This window comes from Neophocaena asiaeorientalis, unplaced genomic scaffold, assembly GCF_003031525.2.
Source record: "Neophocaena asiaeorientalis asiaeorientalis breed wild unplaced genomic scaffold, Neophocaena_asiaeorientalis_V1.1 scaffold150, whole genome shotgun sequence".
Lineage (NCBI taxonomy): Eukaryota > Metazoa > Chordata > Mammalia > Artiodactyla > Phocoenidae > Neophocaena > Neophocaena asiaeorientalis.
In genome coordinates this window covers 14,756,343-14,770,468 of record NW_020176571.1, presented here as the reverse complement: position 1 = coordinate 14,770,468, position 14,126 = coordinate 14,756,343, and the positions used below count along the sequence as shown (strand labels likewise).

The 14,126-nt window shown below is 40.7% G+C and overlaps 1 protein-coding gene across 1 annotated transcript in view; it reads right to left on the bottom strand.

The window, feature by feature from the left end:
• Window positions 1-12,218, bottom strand: part of AEBP2 (AE binding protein 2) — a 60,081-nt gene extending 47,863 nt beyond the window's left edge. Inside the window, exon 1 of the mRNA XM_024733373.1 lies at window positions 11,476-12,218. Within this exon, the coding sequence (XP_024589141.1) occupies window positions 11,476-12,143 (668 nt within the window). The 5' untranslated portion in view covers window positions 12,144-12,218. The remainder of the gene's footprint in view (window positions 1-11,475) is intronic.
• Window positions 12,219-14,126: the final 1,908 nt, after the last annotated feature.

Here is a 14,126-nt window from a genome sequence, read left to right as displayed (position 1 = left end):
CTCATATAGTTTTCAGTGACAAATTTAAGTAGGCTTTTTAAGGCAAGTAAAATATATGGCTTTGTCACACTGAGATAATCATTAAAATTAATTGGAGGCACAGTAAAAATCATTAGCCAACACCAAGACATTATTATTACTATTGTTACTGTAATTATAAGCTATTATCACTGTAATTTAAAAAGCTAAATGGATTTTTCTAATCAAGAAAAAGACTACTCTCTATCCCTACAATTATTTCTCTGAATAAAGACAAAAGATTTTTCCCCAAGACCCAGCAGTATTCACCAAATTGGCCAAAAGGGACTTTATGCAACAATGATGAAATATAGTTCATGGAAAACAAGTACGTTACATTCTTCTATCACCACTATGCACTGCGCACATTATTTTCAATTTGTTTCTCATCTCTAGTCTATGCCCTTTAAGATTACTCCACCCACGTTTTTCATCCAGCTTAAGAGATCAGCAAGCAATTATCTTCAAAAAGATTGTAATACTAGAAACATTCTACTTCAGTAAAACTACACTATAAGGAGTCATCTTTTACCGTCTTAAAAAGGTTTCCAGAAAAATGTCTATACACAATGATGGTATATTAAAAAATCTGCTATGAAAAACAATACCCATTTTATACAGAAGCAATCACATATTCATTTCGTGTTTTTTTAAGTTAGTGTTAAATCATAAAAATGATTTTATCGGATCATTTCAGTGTACCCATATCTGACAAGAATAACTACAGTAGAGTTCAACACCTCAGAAGACAAGTTCAAATGACTGCCAACAGGAATGTAAATCACTAGAAAGGCTATTGCTCATTAATCCCACCCTCAGTACTTTAACAAGTATTTATATATTCATAATTTTGTAATGACAAAAATTTTATAGTTTAGAAATGAACTAAGTGTATTTACTAAGAAATACTAATACCCTTCTGAAATCTGTGTTTTCTCTAATTGATAACACTTTATCTTTCTAGAAACTCAAAATACAAATGAAAACCAGAAAACAAGGGCTTTGAAAATTGTCAAAATTAAAGAAATAAAATGTCAATAAAGACTCTCTATTCCTCTAAAGACTGAATAACTATAATACTTTAAAAAATTACCTTCTGTATTTCATAGTCTTAAGAGGAATCCAGGTTACAAAGTCTAACTATATAATTACAAATGAGAATAAAGCCCAGAAATGCAAATGAACTCAAGCACCTAAGTTATTCTTTGCAGAAGAGAAAGGATGAAAATTAAAACAGGCGCTAATGTAAACTACTGATATTTTAATTAAACTTCCTTGGTCAAGGCTGTTACAACAGTCCTATAGGCAATGTAAGTGTAGTAGCTAAGACCGCGTCTAGAGCCAGGACTGCCAACATTCTCCAGGAGCTGTGTGACTGTAGACGAGACAGTCTGTGCGTGCTTCCTCACCTCACTGGTCCTGTGGATGAACTTCACCGACTGCTTTCAATAAGCTCAAGTCTCAGATTCTTAAGCAAACCAGACAATCAATAGTGGGTTTTCTTCTAAAACAGTGTGTAAATACATATTTTTCTTAAGAAACAAAATATAAGTTGGGGAATCCTGCTTTATAAAAATTATTCAAATAACCACAACTTTTTTCAAATACTGTTTTCACATATGCTGCTTAAAAAAACTGGGGGAAGAAATAAGGCATAGAATGGTTCAACTCCTTGTTTCATGGAGCCACACTAATAACAGTGAGAAAGAAGAAATATGTATCAGGTACATCCACATTAAGCTGAATTCAACCAATTACAGAGTTACTGAATATACAGTGTAACAGGTGAACGCGCTACAGGTAAGTGCTGGAAGTATAAATAGAACCTGATTTTAATCTTAAAAATGTTATAGCCTGGAGAAGACAAACACAAACACAAATGGATATTTCAATGCAACGCCATAAATACGAATTAGAATTATGGTGATTTTTGAACTCAGAAGAACCTAAAGTATCTTTGAGATCCTGGATGGAGCAAAGACACACCTGCAATATTTTGAGTTTGTCTAAAGGATAGGAAACACACACAGACACACACACACAGACACAGACACACACACACACACACACAACATATACACAGAATAGGTTCCTATTCTCAGGGAGTTGCTGGAAGTATAAATAGAACCTGATTTTAATCTTAAAAATGTTATAGCCTGGAGAAGACAAACACAAACACAAATGGATATTTCAATGCAACGCCATAAATACGAATTAGAATTATGGTGATTTTTGAACTCAGAAGAACCTAAAGTATCTTTGAGATCCTGGATGGAGCAAAGACACACCTGCAATATTTTGAGTTTGTCTAAAGGATAGGAAACACACACAGACACACACACACACAGACACAGACACACACACACACACACACACACACACACAACATATATACAGAATAGGTTCCTATTCTCAGGGAGCACACATTCCAGCAAGAGAGATGAACAGTAAATACTTACTCAAATTGTGATAGGGCCAATGCAGAACTTGAGTGCGGCAATGAGCCTAACAAAGAACTGGGGACAGTCTGCCTGAGAAAATGTTCAAGGTAAGACCTGATCGTGACTAGGAGTTACAAAAACAGAAGCTGGCGAACGGAAAAGAATGTGATTCACGATATGATACATATATTTATCTTCTGACTTCCATTAGAGCACTTGCCAAATCTACAGCAGATTTATCACATCTGAGCTCCAAATTTCTTTATACTGTTTAGTCCAAAACCCTCACTTTAAAGAAAGAGTCAATCTACAGCTCAGAGAAATGAAACGATTTGCCAAATATCCTGCAGGCAGTCTCTAGTAATGCCAGTACTACAATACTGATTATTCTCAATAAAGTATTCTTCCCACATTTTACACATGAAAAATGGGGAAATAAATGACACTGAATTAATTACAGCCCTAGGCCCTTTACATATTCCGTCTCATTTAACCATAACACTAAGATACTTCTTCTAGGGCTTCCCTGGTGGCACAGTGGGTAAGAATCTGCCTGCCAATGCAGGGGACACGGGTTCGAGCCCTGGTCCGGGAAGATCCCACATGCCATGGAGCAACTAAGCCCGTGCACCACAACTACTGAGCCTGCGCTCTAGAGCCCACGTGCCACAACTATTGAAGCCCGCGTGCCTAGAGTCCGTGATCCACAAGAGAAGCCACCACAATGAGAAGCCTGCGCGTTGCAACAAAGAGCAGCCCCTGCTCAATGCAACTCAAGAAAGCCCGCGTGCAGCAACAAAGACCCAATGCAGCCATACATAAATAGACAGACAGATACTACTTCTATTTTAAAGGTAAGGAAACAACTTCTGAAAAGTTAAATTATAACGCCAAGTCTTTCTGACTTAGAGGTTCATGCCCTTTCACTACCCAATGTTCCTTTAGCTGTTTTAGTGATAGATGTGTCTAGAAAAATATGGTGAAGTACTGTTCCAGTTAAATCTTCAAGAAAAAAACTTTTTACTCAGAAATAGTAACACTATTTCTCTTATTGATCACTCAGGAAATTAGCTTTTCTTTCCTTTAATTCAGTTTCCCAAGCATGACTTTTTCCCCAACTTCTACCCCAGCGCGAGTCTCTTTATTTCACACCTGTACTACTCCTACCACCTCCTAAATGGTCTCCCAGCTCCCAAGCTTTCCTTCTCTACCTTTGCCACATGCGATTAATTTTCCAGTAACACAAGTTTCATCATTCATTCAAAATATATTTCAAAATACCTAAAATGACTGTCAAGCACTGTGCCAGGTACTGCAGACAGTGCAATGTTCAAAACAGATGTAGTTCCTATTCTCAAGGAGCTCATATTCTAGGAAGAGAGATGAACAGTAAATAATTACTCAAACTGTGATAAAGGCAGTGCAGAACTTGAAGGGCTAGCAATGTGTCCAACAAAGAATCAGGGATAGTTTGCCTGAGAAAATGTTCAAGTTAAGACCTGATCATGACTAGGAGTTACAAACACAGAAGTTGGGGAGAGGCAAAGAATCCAATTCACAAGCCTATAGAGAGAAAGATGAGCAAATTTGTGTTGGCATGAAAGGTCACATTTTAGTCATTAATTCTTATTTCCCTGTTCCAATGTGGATCCTCTAATCTAGGCAGAAAGCTTTCTGAATATGCTATGCTCTTTCCTTCCTATGTTTCATTTCGGCTTCCTAGAAATTTCTTTCCATCACTCAACCAACCCTAAAATCCAGTCCCTCTCCCATCAAAACTTTAGTCATCGACTATAATACTCCACAGTTTTAATTTTAATGTACTGTGTCACAAACAATTTACAGGAAAACTAGAAAACAATGGAATCACCTTTTTAGTCTTCTCATTAAAAACTATCTGGGGATGCACATTTTTCTTATCACTAAAGAGGGTTAAATGCTAACCATCAGTAAATGCTCAAAAATGACTTTTTAAAAAAATAAATTTATTTATTTATTTTTGGCTGCATTGGGTCTTCGGTGCTGCACACGGGTTTTTTTCTAGTTGCGGCGAGCAGGGGCTACTCTTTGTTGCGGTGTGCGGGCTTTTCTCCACAGTGGCCTCTCTCGTCGCGGAGCATGGGCTCTAGGCACACGGAAATCAAGGCTGTGGCACGCAGGCTCAGTAGTTGTGGTGCACGGGCTTAGTTGCTCCACGGCATGTGGGATCTTCCCAGATCAGGAATCGAACCCGTGTCCCCTGAACTGGCAGGCGGATTCTTAACCAATGCGCAACCAGGGAAGCCCAAAAATGATTTTTTAAACATCTAAACATCTACCTGATCTCCTATCCATGCCCAAAATTGTCCGTTTAGTTCTAAGGTCAATATCACTATTACTTTCACAAATGTATACTATCAGTCATAAAAATGAACTCAGTATGCGGTTAGATAACTGCAGATCCATTACCATTACTAGAAAACATATCCCAAAACCTTTTAGTAATAGATCAGCAGCATTACTTACATATTAAAAACTATTAAAAACAAAACGTATTAAGAGGCCTTTTAGGTCAACCATATATGTTAAAGAAAATGATTAAAATGTAGATTTTGTAATGAAATATTTTGGTATAGCGTATCCTTTTGCAAGTTTCTGCAGCACTCATTTACAGATACTTGCCACACATTTAACAGCTGGTACAGTACTTTTGGCATTTCAGATCTTAAACTGCTTCAACCAAAGACCAGTGCTAGCTTGACTATTATCAGCTCTTGTTCACAGTCTGTCTCCCCCACCCATGACGTCAGGTGCTTTGTTTTACTCACTGTTGTGTACCCAACACCTAGAATAGTACCTGGCACATAACGGGGGTTCTATGTACATCTGTGGAATAAATACCTATCACATAATACATGCTTAGTAAATTGTGTGCGAAATACTGTACATGTAATCCCCATAGCTATCTTACAGGATAGGAACTATTACTGTCCCCCTTCCGCAGATAAGAAACCTGAAGTAGTAGAAAGACATTAAATAACTTAAATGACTGTCCCACGGTCACCCAGCTTCAGTGAGAGCCAGAATTCAAATCCGAACATTCTGGCTCATCTTGTACTCTTAACAACTTCTCTCCCTATACTTCTCTCCTTAACTTCAAATTTTCCATGTAGCTTTGATAGAATGTTGGGCATTTTTCTACAATAAATGCTTCTAAACAATGGTTTAAAAAAAAAAACCCTCGGGTGACTATCCACTTCAGATTTTCCATCCTTATACTTACTTTTAAAATAAGCTTTTTACAGAAATTTACAATTTCAAAGTTGTCCAATCATTTAAAAAGTATTTATTATGCACCTCTGGATCGCCTCTAAATTGGTAGTTCTTAACTTAGACCAAACCCTTTTTTTTTTCTTTTTTTTTGCAGTACGCGGGCCTCTCACCACTGCGGCCTCTCCTGTTGTGGAGCACAGGCTCGGGACGCGCAGGCTCAGCGGCCATGGCTCACAGGCCCAGCTGCTCCGTGGCATGTGGGATCTTCCCGGACCAGGGAACGTGTCCCCTGAATCGGCAAGCGGACTCCCAACCACTGCTCCACCAGGGAAGCCCTAGACCAAACCCTTTTAAGACTCTGAGAAAAACTGCTGACATCTTCTCAGAGAAACGCCCACATAAAATTTTGCATACGACCTCAAAGGCCTTACTAGAGTACACCCCCAGAGAAAAGCTGGCCTTAAACTCACTATACTACATACAGTGATCCAGCCAAAGGCACCAATTCCTGGCCCTCACTTTACAGTCTTCTTTATACAAATTCTACTGTAGGTATTTCAATTTAATTCTAATAATTGAGTACTCACCATATGCAGGTACTGTGCTAGACACTACAAAGATCTAAATGAGCTAAACTATCCCTGCTCTCAAAACTACCATGCTACAACAAAAAGGATGAAGCATTCAAGTGCTGTGAACAACATGGATTCTTCCAAACGGTCCACAGGGCTCCTTAACAGAAGTTCACGTGGACCTTAAAACACCTTCATGGTTAAACCTAACCCTGTCGTCTTGCAGTTGAGGAACGAAGGGTCAAAGATATTCCTTAAAATCATAATGTAAGTAGCAATGCTAAAATCTGAATTGTGTCCTTTGACTTTATTTTTTATTTTTTTTTTTTGCGGTACGCGGGCCTCTCACTGCTGTGGCCTCTCCCATTGCGGAGCACAGACTCCGGACGCGCAGGCTCAGCGGCCATGGCTCACGGGCCCAGCCGCTCCGCGGCATGTGGGATCCTCCCGGACCGGGGCACAAACCCGTGTCCCCTGCATCGGCAGGCGGACTCTCAACCACTGCGCCACCAGGGAAGCCCCTGTCCTTTGACTCTTGATTACAGGCTCTTTATACTGCAATTTCTACATCCCTACATAACAAAGCCAGAAATTGAGATGAAAAAATAAAGAAGAAATACAAGTACAGTAATTAAAAAGAAAAAATTAAAATCAAGTTTAGTAAGACCAGGAAAGAATTTGTTGTGGCATTTTGATGGGTTTTGAAAGGTTGTCTCAGTCAACAAAAATCTGAAGCATTTGTTATGTATCACAGTATGAATAAAAAGAAAAGTAGGAAAAATGTATCTGCTAAGTGAAGATGTATGAAGAATATGTGAGCAGGTATATTTAGGTCATAAAATGCCTTGGCTCTCTTTCTCTCAGATGACTTGCTCTGGGGGAAACTAGTTGCTATGTCCTAAGAACACAAAAACAGCCTTATGGAGACACTGACCTGGTGAGTAACTGAGGCCTCCTGCCAAAAGGTACATTAAGTGAGCTGATTTCCAGCCCCAGTCCAGCCTTCAGATGACTGCAGTGCTGGCCAACATTTTTGCTGCAACAGCAGACTCTGAGCCAGAACCACCGAGCTAAGCCTCTCCATTCTTGACTTTCAGAAACCACATGTGATACCAAATGTTTGTTTTAAGTTGCTAAATTTGGAGGATATATCTGTTACACAGCAATAAGTAGCTAATACAACAGGCAAGGTGTGACATCTCTAACTTTGTTTAGAGTCAATAAAGTTTTGTGCTAGGAATTATGGCAAAACCACACTTTGGAATTAAAAGTTTCAGAGCAATATGTAAGATGGATGAACTGGGAAGCATTTTGTCTTCCTGTATCCCACAATATCCAGTAGAGTCCTTCCTGCACACAGTAAATACCTATGCTTGGTAACAAACTAGATTACACACAAGATTTCCTAACTGATCCAATGCAATAGTCTCAATGTTTCTTAAAAGTAAAATGACCCCTTAGAATCTCTCCATATAAGTTCAATCCTGAAACCTATAGTTTTATTGCTTACTTTTTAGCACAGAGCCATACCTTTCTTAACTGAGAATTACAATCTGTAATCAATGACAACTGAGACCTGTTAGAAGCTCTTCCCTAAATTTAGTCAAAATTAAAAGGTAGCTTAAAACAGGGATTCTGGAGAGACTATGAACAGCTGCTTCAGAGTTGAAAAGTGAATGGTGAAAAGCAGTTCCATCATGAAGTATGAGCAAAATCTTACCTCTTATAAAAGTATTTTATTGCCTCAACCGTACAGAGCTTTAATAGGTCTTGATGATAACCTCAACATGCAGCCTTCTAATATTAACCCGATTTAAAAGGTTAGCCTCCATACTAGAAAAAGATCTTCCTAATCACATTACTGGGAAAGTGCACAACATAACCCTGTTTTCCCAGTGTCAAGACAACCTTAATACCTCAAAGTTTGCAACCTATTAGGCTGGTAATCCAAATTTTAATCCACAAAACAGTAAGGGCCTGTAGTCTTTGCTTATCATTAAGTTTCATACTAAATGCCCTTCCCTATCACCCCAACCTTATGCACGCACTCTTCACCTGACACCTGGATTTACCCAGAAAGTCTGATAAAAGTGGCTTTTTCAAAATAAGTCGTATCTTATATTCTAGATGGGAGGAGGGAACCGTAATAGAGACAAATAACCACAAAACAGAGGTTGTTATTATCAATTTGCTTATACAGATAAGCAACTGAAGAGTATTTTAATGTATAATCTGATTCAACAGGTAGAACTAATTTCTACACTAAAAATAGTGGCATTCTAAAATTCTATGTAAAAGTCAACTTAGCCTCTGAAATTAACTTAAAAGGTGGTAACTTTTTAAAAGGTACTTAAGCTTAGATTCAAAGTAAAATAAAATAAAAGCTAGTTTTTAGTGGCCTCACGCAGCTAAATATTCCCCTCAAAGAAAATCCCATTATCTTTATAACCAAACTAAAAGGAAACTACATATTAACTTTAAGGTTTTCTAACTTTACCACAATAAACACACCAATACATTTAGGCTGGTTCTGAATAACTTTCTCCCGGGAAAAACAATGTTTTTGGTACCAAGTGTGATTTAATCATTTTATAAATTAATCACTTTCACAACACTTCGAATACGTTTTGTAAACTGACTCCTTGGATCACAAGCTTTAATATCCAAATCTTTAAAGTTAGTTCTTTCTTAAAACGGAGCACTTACAGTTAAAAATATTTAAGATAATTTCAACAACTTACAAAGTATGTTAGATAAACTCAAAAGTATAAACTAATTTCAAACTGAAAGAAAAACTCAACTGGCATTCTAATAGAAAGAGTAAATTCTAATGATAATAAAATCCTTGCAATAGGATGCCTCATGTTTCTAAAAAGCACTTTAAAACCACGATATCCACCCATTAGTTACAAATATAAAGACTTCCTACCGTGAAATCAATCTATAAAATCCGGAGATTGATGTAATCTGCAGGACAGTTTATAAGAATTATGAATCCTCTGCAGATTTAAAATAACTCTTAAAAAAAACTCAAAGGCATAAAAGGGGGAGTTTCAAAATTAAGATTATCAAGACCACAACCAGTTTCACTATCACATAAGGTTTTTTCGTACAAGTGATAAATTTATTACCCTGTAATGGTAAAATGATTACAGTGTTTTGTAGTCTCTAATGTTTAAGCATCAAGAAAAGCAAGTACATTTGGTTATCAGGTTTTAACTTTATTTGGCACCAATATCTTACTCCTTACTCTGAAATATTATGTAAAAATTACATATTCAAGTGAGTATCTAATAAAAATGAAGTCAAAACTCCACTTCCTGAAATACTGCTTGGCCAATTACTATCTCTTAAAAGGACTAGTAGACAGATATTAACTAAAACAAAACAAAACAAAACGCCAAATACCTGGCACATCCTGCTTATAGCTATTTAAAGTGAATTATTCTAACTCTTGTGAAGTGGAAATAGCAGAGAACCTTTGTTCAGATCCAGCTCCACCACTTCCATTCTATACTTATTGTCTTGAGTCAGACACTCAACTTGCTTCTTCGTCTCTTAAATGGAAGTCAAAATAATACCTACCTTGTGCCAGAGTTGTGGAAATAAAATGATTAAGGCATTTAAATCGTGCAGTGCTAGGCAAGTGTGTTTTATGGGTGTATATGTATATTAGGTACATGGAACAACTGTGGTAGATGCTGACTGTATAAATTAATGTCAACTTTCAAATATCTACTGGTACCAAAGAAGGAGTATATAGTAAAATGATAAATGACACATGCTTCATTGTGCAGTTCACGTCAATTTTTAATTTTCTTGAAGACATTCTCACTCCTGCCATGCCTGTCTAGTTCAGGACAATTTTTCCAAGGTTTGCACTCTCTACTTTACCCCACTCAAGATGTTTCCTTAACTAGACATTAGAGTAAATGTCAAACAGAATTTGATGCTATATTTTCAAAATATTTAGAGCTGTGAATTCCTTATAACACTAAATATAAGCCATTGTGTTTATTTTTATGTTAACAATAGAATTCCTAGAACTTTAGAATACTTTAACTTTTAAATCCAAGTCAATAAAGATTGTTAAAAATTCTACTGCTCATCAAAACATTAGCAGATGGTCAAAATAACTAATATACTTTAGATGCATTATAATACGCATGACATGGTTCTCTCTCTTTAAAAAAGTACATTAAAAGCCAATTAGTTAAAGTACGAAGTTTTCCAGGAATCAAAAGTAATGATAGTAACAACTGAAACATACCATAACAATAAACTTCTTAATGTCCCGAAAAAATGAAGCGCATTTTTGTCAGTCTCCACATTCTTTCTAAGAAGCTTTAGAAAAAAGCTACTAATCCCTTCAGAGATCTCGCCAAAACATGACTTTACATATTATCATCTAAAATTATGACTCTCACGTTGAAGCATTACTGTCTAAAGATTTTAAAACGCATACTAATGTGCTGTACCTTAAGACTGCATTTTGTTACAATTCCAACTCTCTTCGATTCCGCAAAGTTATTTTAAAGGACACCAATTCATTATTCTTTTACACAACGATTTATACGTTTTTAAAACTTTCTCCCCAATTTGATCACCAACGAAATAGAAGTTACTAAAATCACTTTGGAGACCATGTTAATGACCACACATGAGGAAATCTGGAAGCGCTGATTAAATATAAAAGAATAGTCTTCACTTTTCTAAGTAAAGGAAAGTGATGGTTGGGGGTCTCCTCCCTGAACAAGTTCAGTTACATCCAGGCAAAACCAGCCATGTTGGAAAACACTTGTCAATTACGGTTCTGACAAGTATTCGCGAACACGGCTGGATGAAGCTAACCTTGTGTACCGAGGTGCGTACATCAAGGCCCTCTTCGGCTCCGCCACAGGATCTGGGCCTACTTTGGGGATTGTTTCCGAGTTGGAGCCGTCCTTCGGTCCGTACGGAGTGCAGAGGGCGGGGAAAGGAGAGTTGGGGGGAAAAGGGTTTGAGAGTTGGAAGCCGCTATCCGCAGCTAGAGGGGCGCGGCGGCCGGCAGAGGTTTCCGAGTTGAGAGCCGGGGGGAGGGGCCGAGGATTCGGGGAGCAGGGAGATCTCAGGAAAAAGTCCCCTCGGGCCCCTCGGAGGGGCCTAGGAGCGCAAGAGGACGAAGGGAAGGGGAAACGCTTCCGTGCACTGACCTGTCCTCGGAGTCCATGCGGCTCAGGGGTTCCCCATCCGACGACATCTCCAAGCTGCCTCGCCGGCCCGCGGAGGTCGCGCTGCTTCCGCCTCCCCCGGTCCCGTAGCCCTCATCACCGCCGCTGGAAACGACGCTGCTGCTGCTGCTGCCGCCCCCGCCGCCTCCCTGGCTGCCCCGCGGTCCCTTGGGCTCCTCCAGGCCCTCCTTGCTGTCCCCATCCCCGCTGCTGCTGCTGGCGGCACCGGGGCTCAGCGAGCGCGTCTCGTCGCTGCTGCTCCCGCCGCTGCTGCCCACCAGGCTCTCGGCGCTGCTCTCCTCCTCGCCCCCGCCGCTGCTGCTGCTCTCGTCCTCCTCCTCCTCGTCCTCCTCCTCGTCCTCCTCCTCCCCGGCCTGGCTGGCGCTCTCGGGGCTCGGCTCCGACATCGTCTCCGCCTCGCCGCCCCCCACTCCGCCGCCGCCTCCACCGCCCCCACCGCCGCCGCCGCCGTTCAGCAGCAGCGCCGCCACCGCCTCGGCCTCCGCCTCTTCTTCCTCCTCCTCTTCCTCCTCCTCCTCCTCTGGCGGCTCAGCCCGACCCCGCGCCGCCGGGACGGGGCTGCCGGGGGGCAGAGGGCTCAGGCGGGAGAGCTCCTCCAGGTCGGCCATGTCGGTGATAGCGGCGGCCATGGCGGCGCCTGCTCCTCCTCCTCCTCCTCCCCGCCGCCGCCGCCGCCTCCCTCTGTGGACTCTCGCTCCCGTGCCCCCTCCCGAACGCCCAAAACTCCGCCGACGCCGCTGCAGAGCAGGAGGAGGGCCCGCGAGCTGCGTCAGCCTACACACGCGCTACGGAGCCCGCGCGGGGACAGGCGCGCGACTGCGCGCACTCACGCGGAGACGGCTGCGCGCCTGCGCGGCAGCACGCGGTGGCACCTCCCCCCCACGCCCGGCCGCGGATTCCGCGCCCCCGCTGGTCCCTGCCCGGCCTCCGCCCCGACCCGCCGAGGACTCAGAGTTTCCGCGGGGCCTTCCCACGCCTTCCCTGCCCGCGCGGCGGGCGGGACACGCGGAACGAAAACCTGAGCGCTAGCCGGCGATTCTAACAGCCCTCCGAGGTCTCAAGATAAAGTCATTCATTCCGGGGGTGTTTGGGGAGCGTCCCCGGTGCACAGGCGCTGAGCTAAGAATCGAACAAGTCCCTGGGTTTCTGAGAGCTGACAGTCTACGAAGAGGCGATTAAAATGAGTAAAAATCAATAATACAGTGCGAGGTACTGAGTCCATACGCGCGACATAGAGCCACAGGTTATCATCTAACCTGCGTTCCCGAGGAATGGTTAAATCACAGTCTCAGAGCAAACATGTGTGTTCAAGATCTTCAAACTTTTTAGCTCCAGAGCCCTCTAAAACGATTTTGTACATCCTTATACGGTTTAAAGTGACATCCACATTTTTTCCAGCTTCTTATGTTTTATAACTGTCACACTTTTTTAAACGTAGCCAATGAACCCTAAATACCATAGGGGTTTAACACCCACCAATATCCACTTTTTAGAATCCGATCTCTTTTATGCTTGGGCAATTTCCATCCTTTATCTTCTGGGACTCATGTACATTTTACATCCTGTCCTGAATTTTATCTTAATAATATATTTTATATTCGAACTGTTTTATTGATCATCTTATATTTCCTTGTAACAAAAATGTGTATAGAAATTGAAATTTAACTGTTGTTTTTAAATCTCCTGTGATCATAACACTCTTAAGTCTTATTATTTCAACTGATCAAAACAAATATATTTCAAAATATTTATAAATAAATATTAAACACAAAAGTAAAGTTTTGTTGGCAATGCACCTCACAAAGATGGAATTGAATACTTTTTTAAACTAGATTATCAGTGGATGAGTATTTCTAGAATGAGAACGAGCTACTTCAATTCTATTCCGAGCTTTCAATTCCACAGATGTAAGCACTGAGAAAACTTGTTCACATAAATAAGTACATGAGAATTAATGGAGTTTTGTTACAGCAATGCAACTCAATTCTTTGAACTCTTTCCAAATTATATGCCCCCAAAAGTCACACAAAGATCTAACAAGAAAAAAATACTTTTAATGGTCTATCTGCTGACAACACAGACTAGATTCTCTTTCAACTTTGTTGAAAGCAAGTAACTGAAAACCACCTGACTTGTAAAAGGATGTGTTACTCATTCTCATTCACCAGTCAATTGTTCCTTTTTCGGTGTTGTGGAGGTTTTTGCATCCCCGGGGGTTCAGCACCTTAGGAAAATGTGAGGTGGGGCAGAATTATGCCTTTCTTTTGTAGAGTAGGGGAGGGGCAATTGGGATAAGGGAAGCTGCAAAGGAGCCCACATTACCCTCTGACCCCAGAGCACATTTTCCGGCAGAACCTTTCAGGTAAAAGGGAAGTGAGAATCAGAGAACGGATTGCCTTAAAACAGGCTCGGTGCTCATACACATCTTAGAAAGTCTTCATACACCATGAATACCCCAGTGTTATGTCTATTGCCTTAGGCCTTTGGACAGCTGTTATATGTTCCATATGTTGCCTCAAGGGAAAGCAAAAATAAAAATAAGAAATAATAGTATGGGGCATTATGGCTTACAGATACCTTTCACACACACATACAATGCAAAATGCTAACTG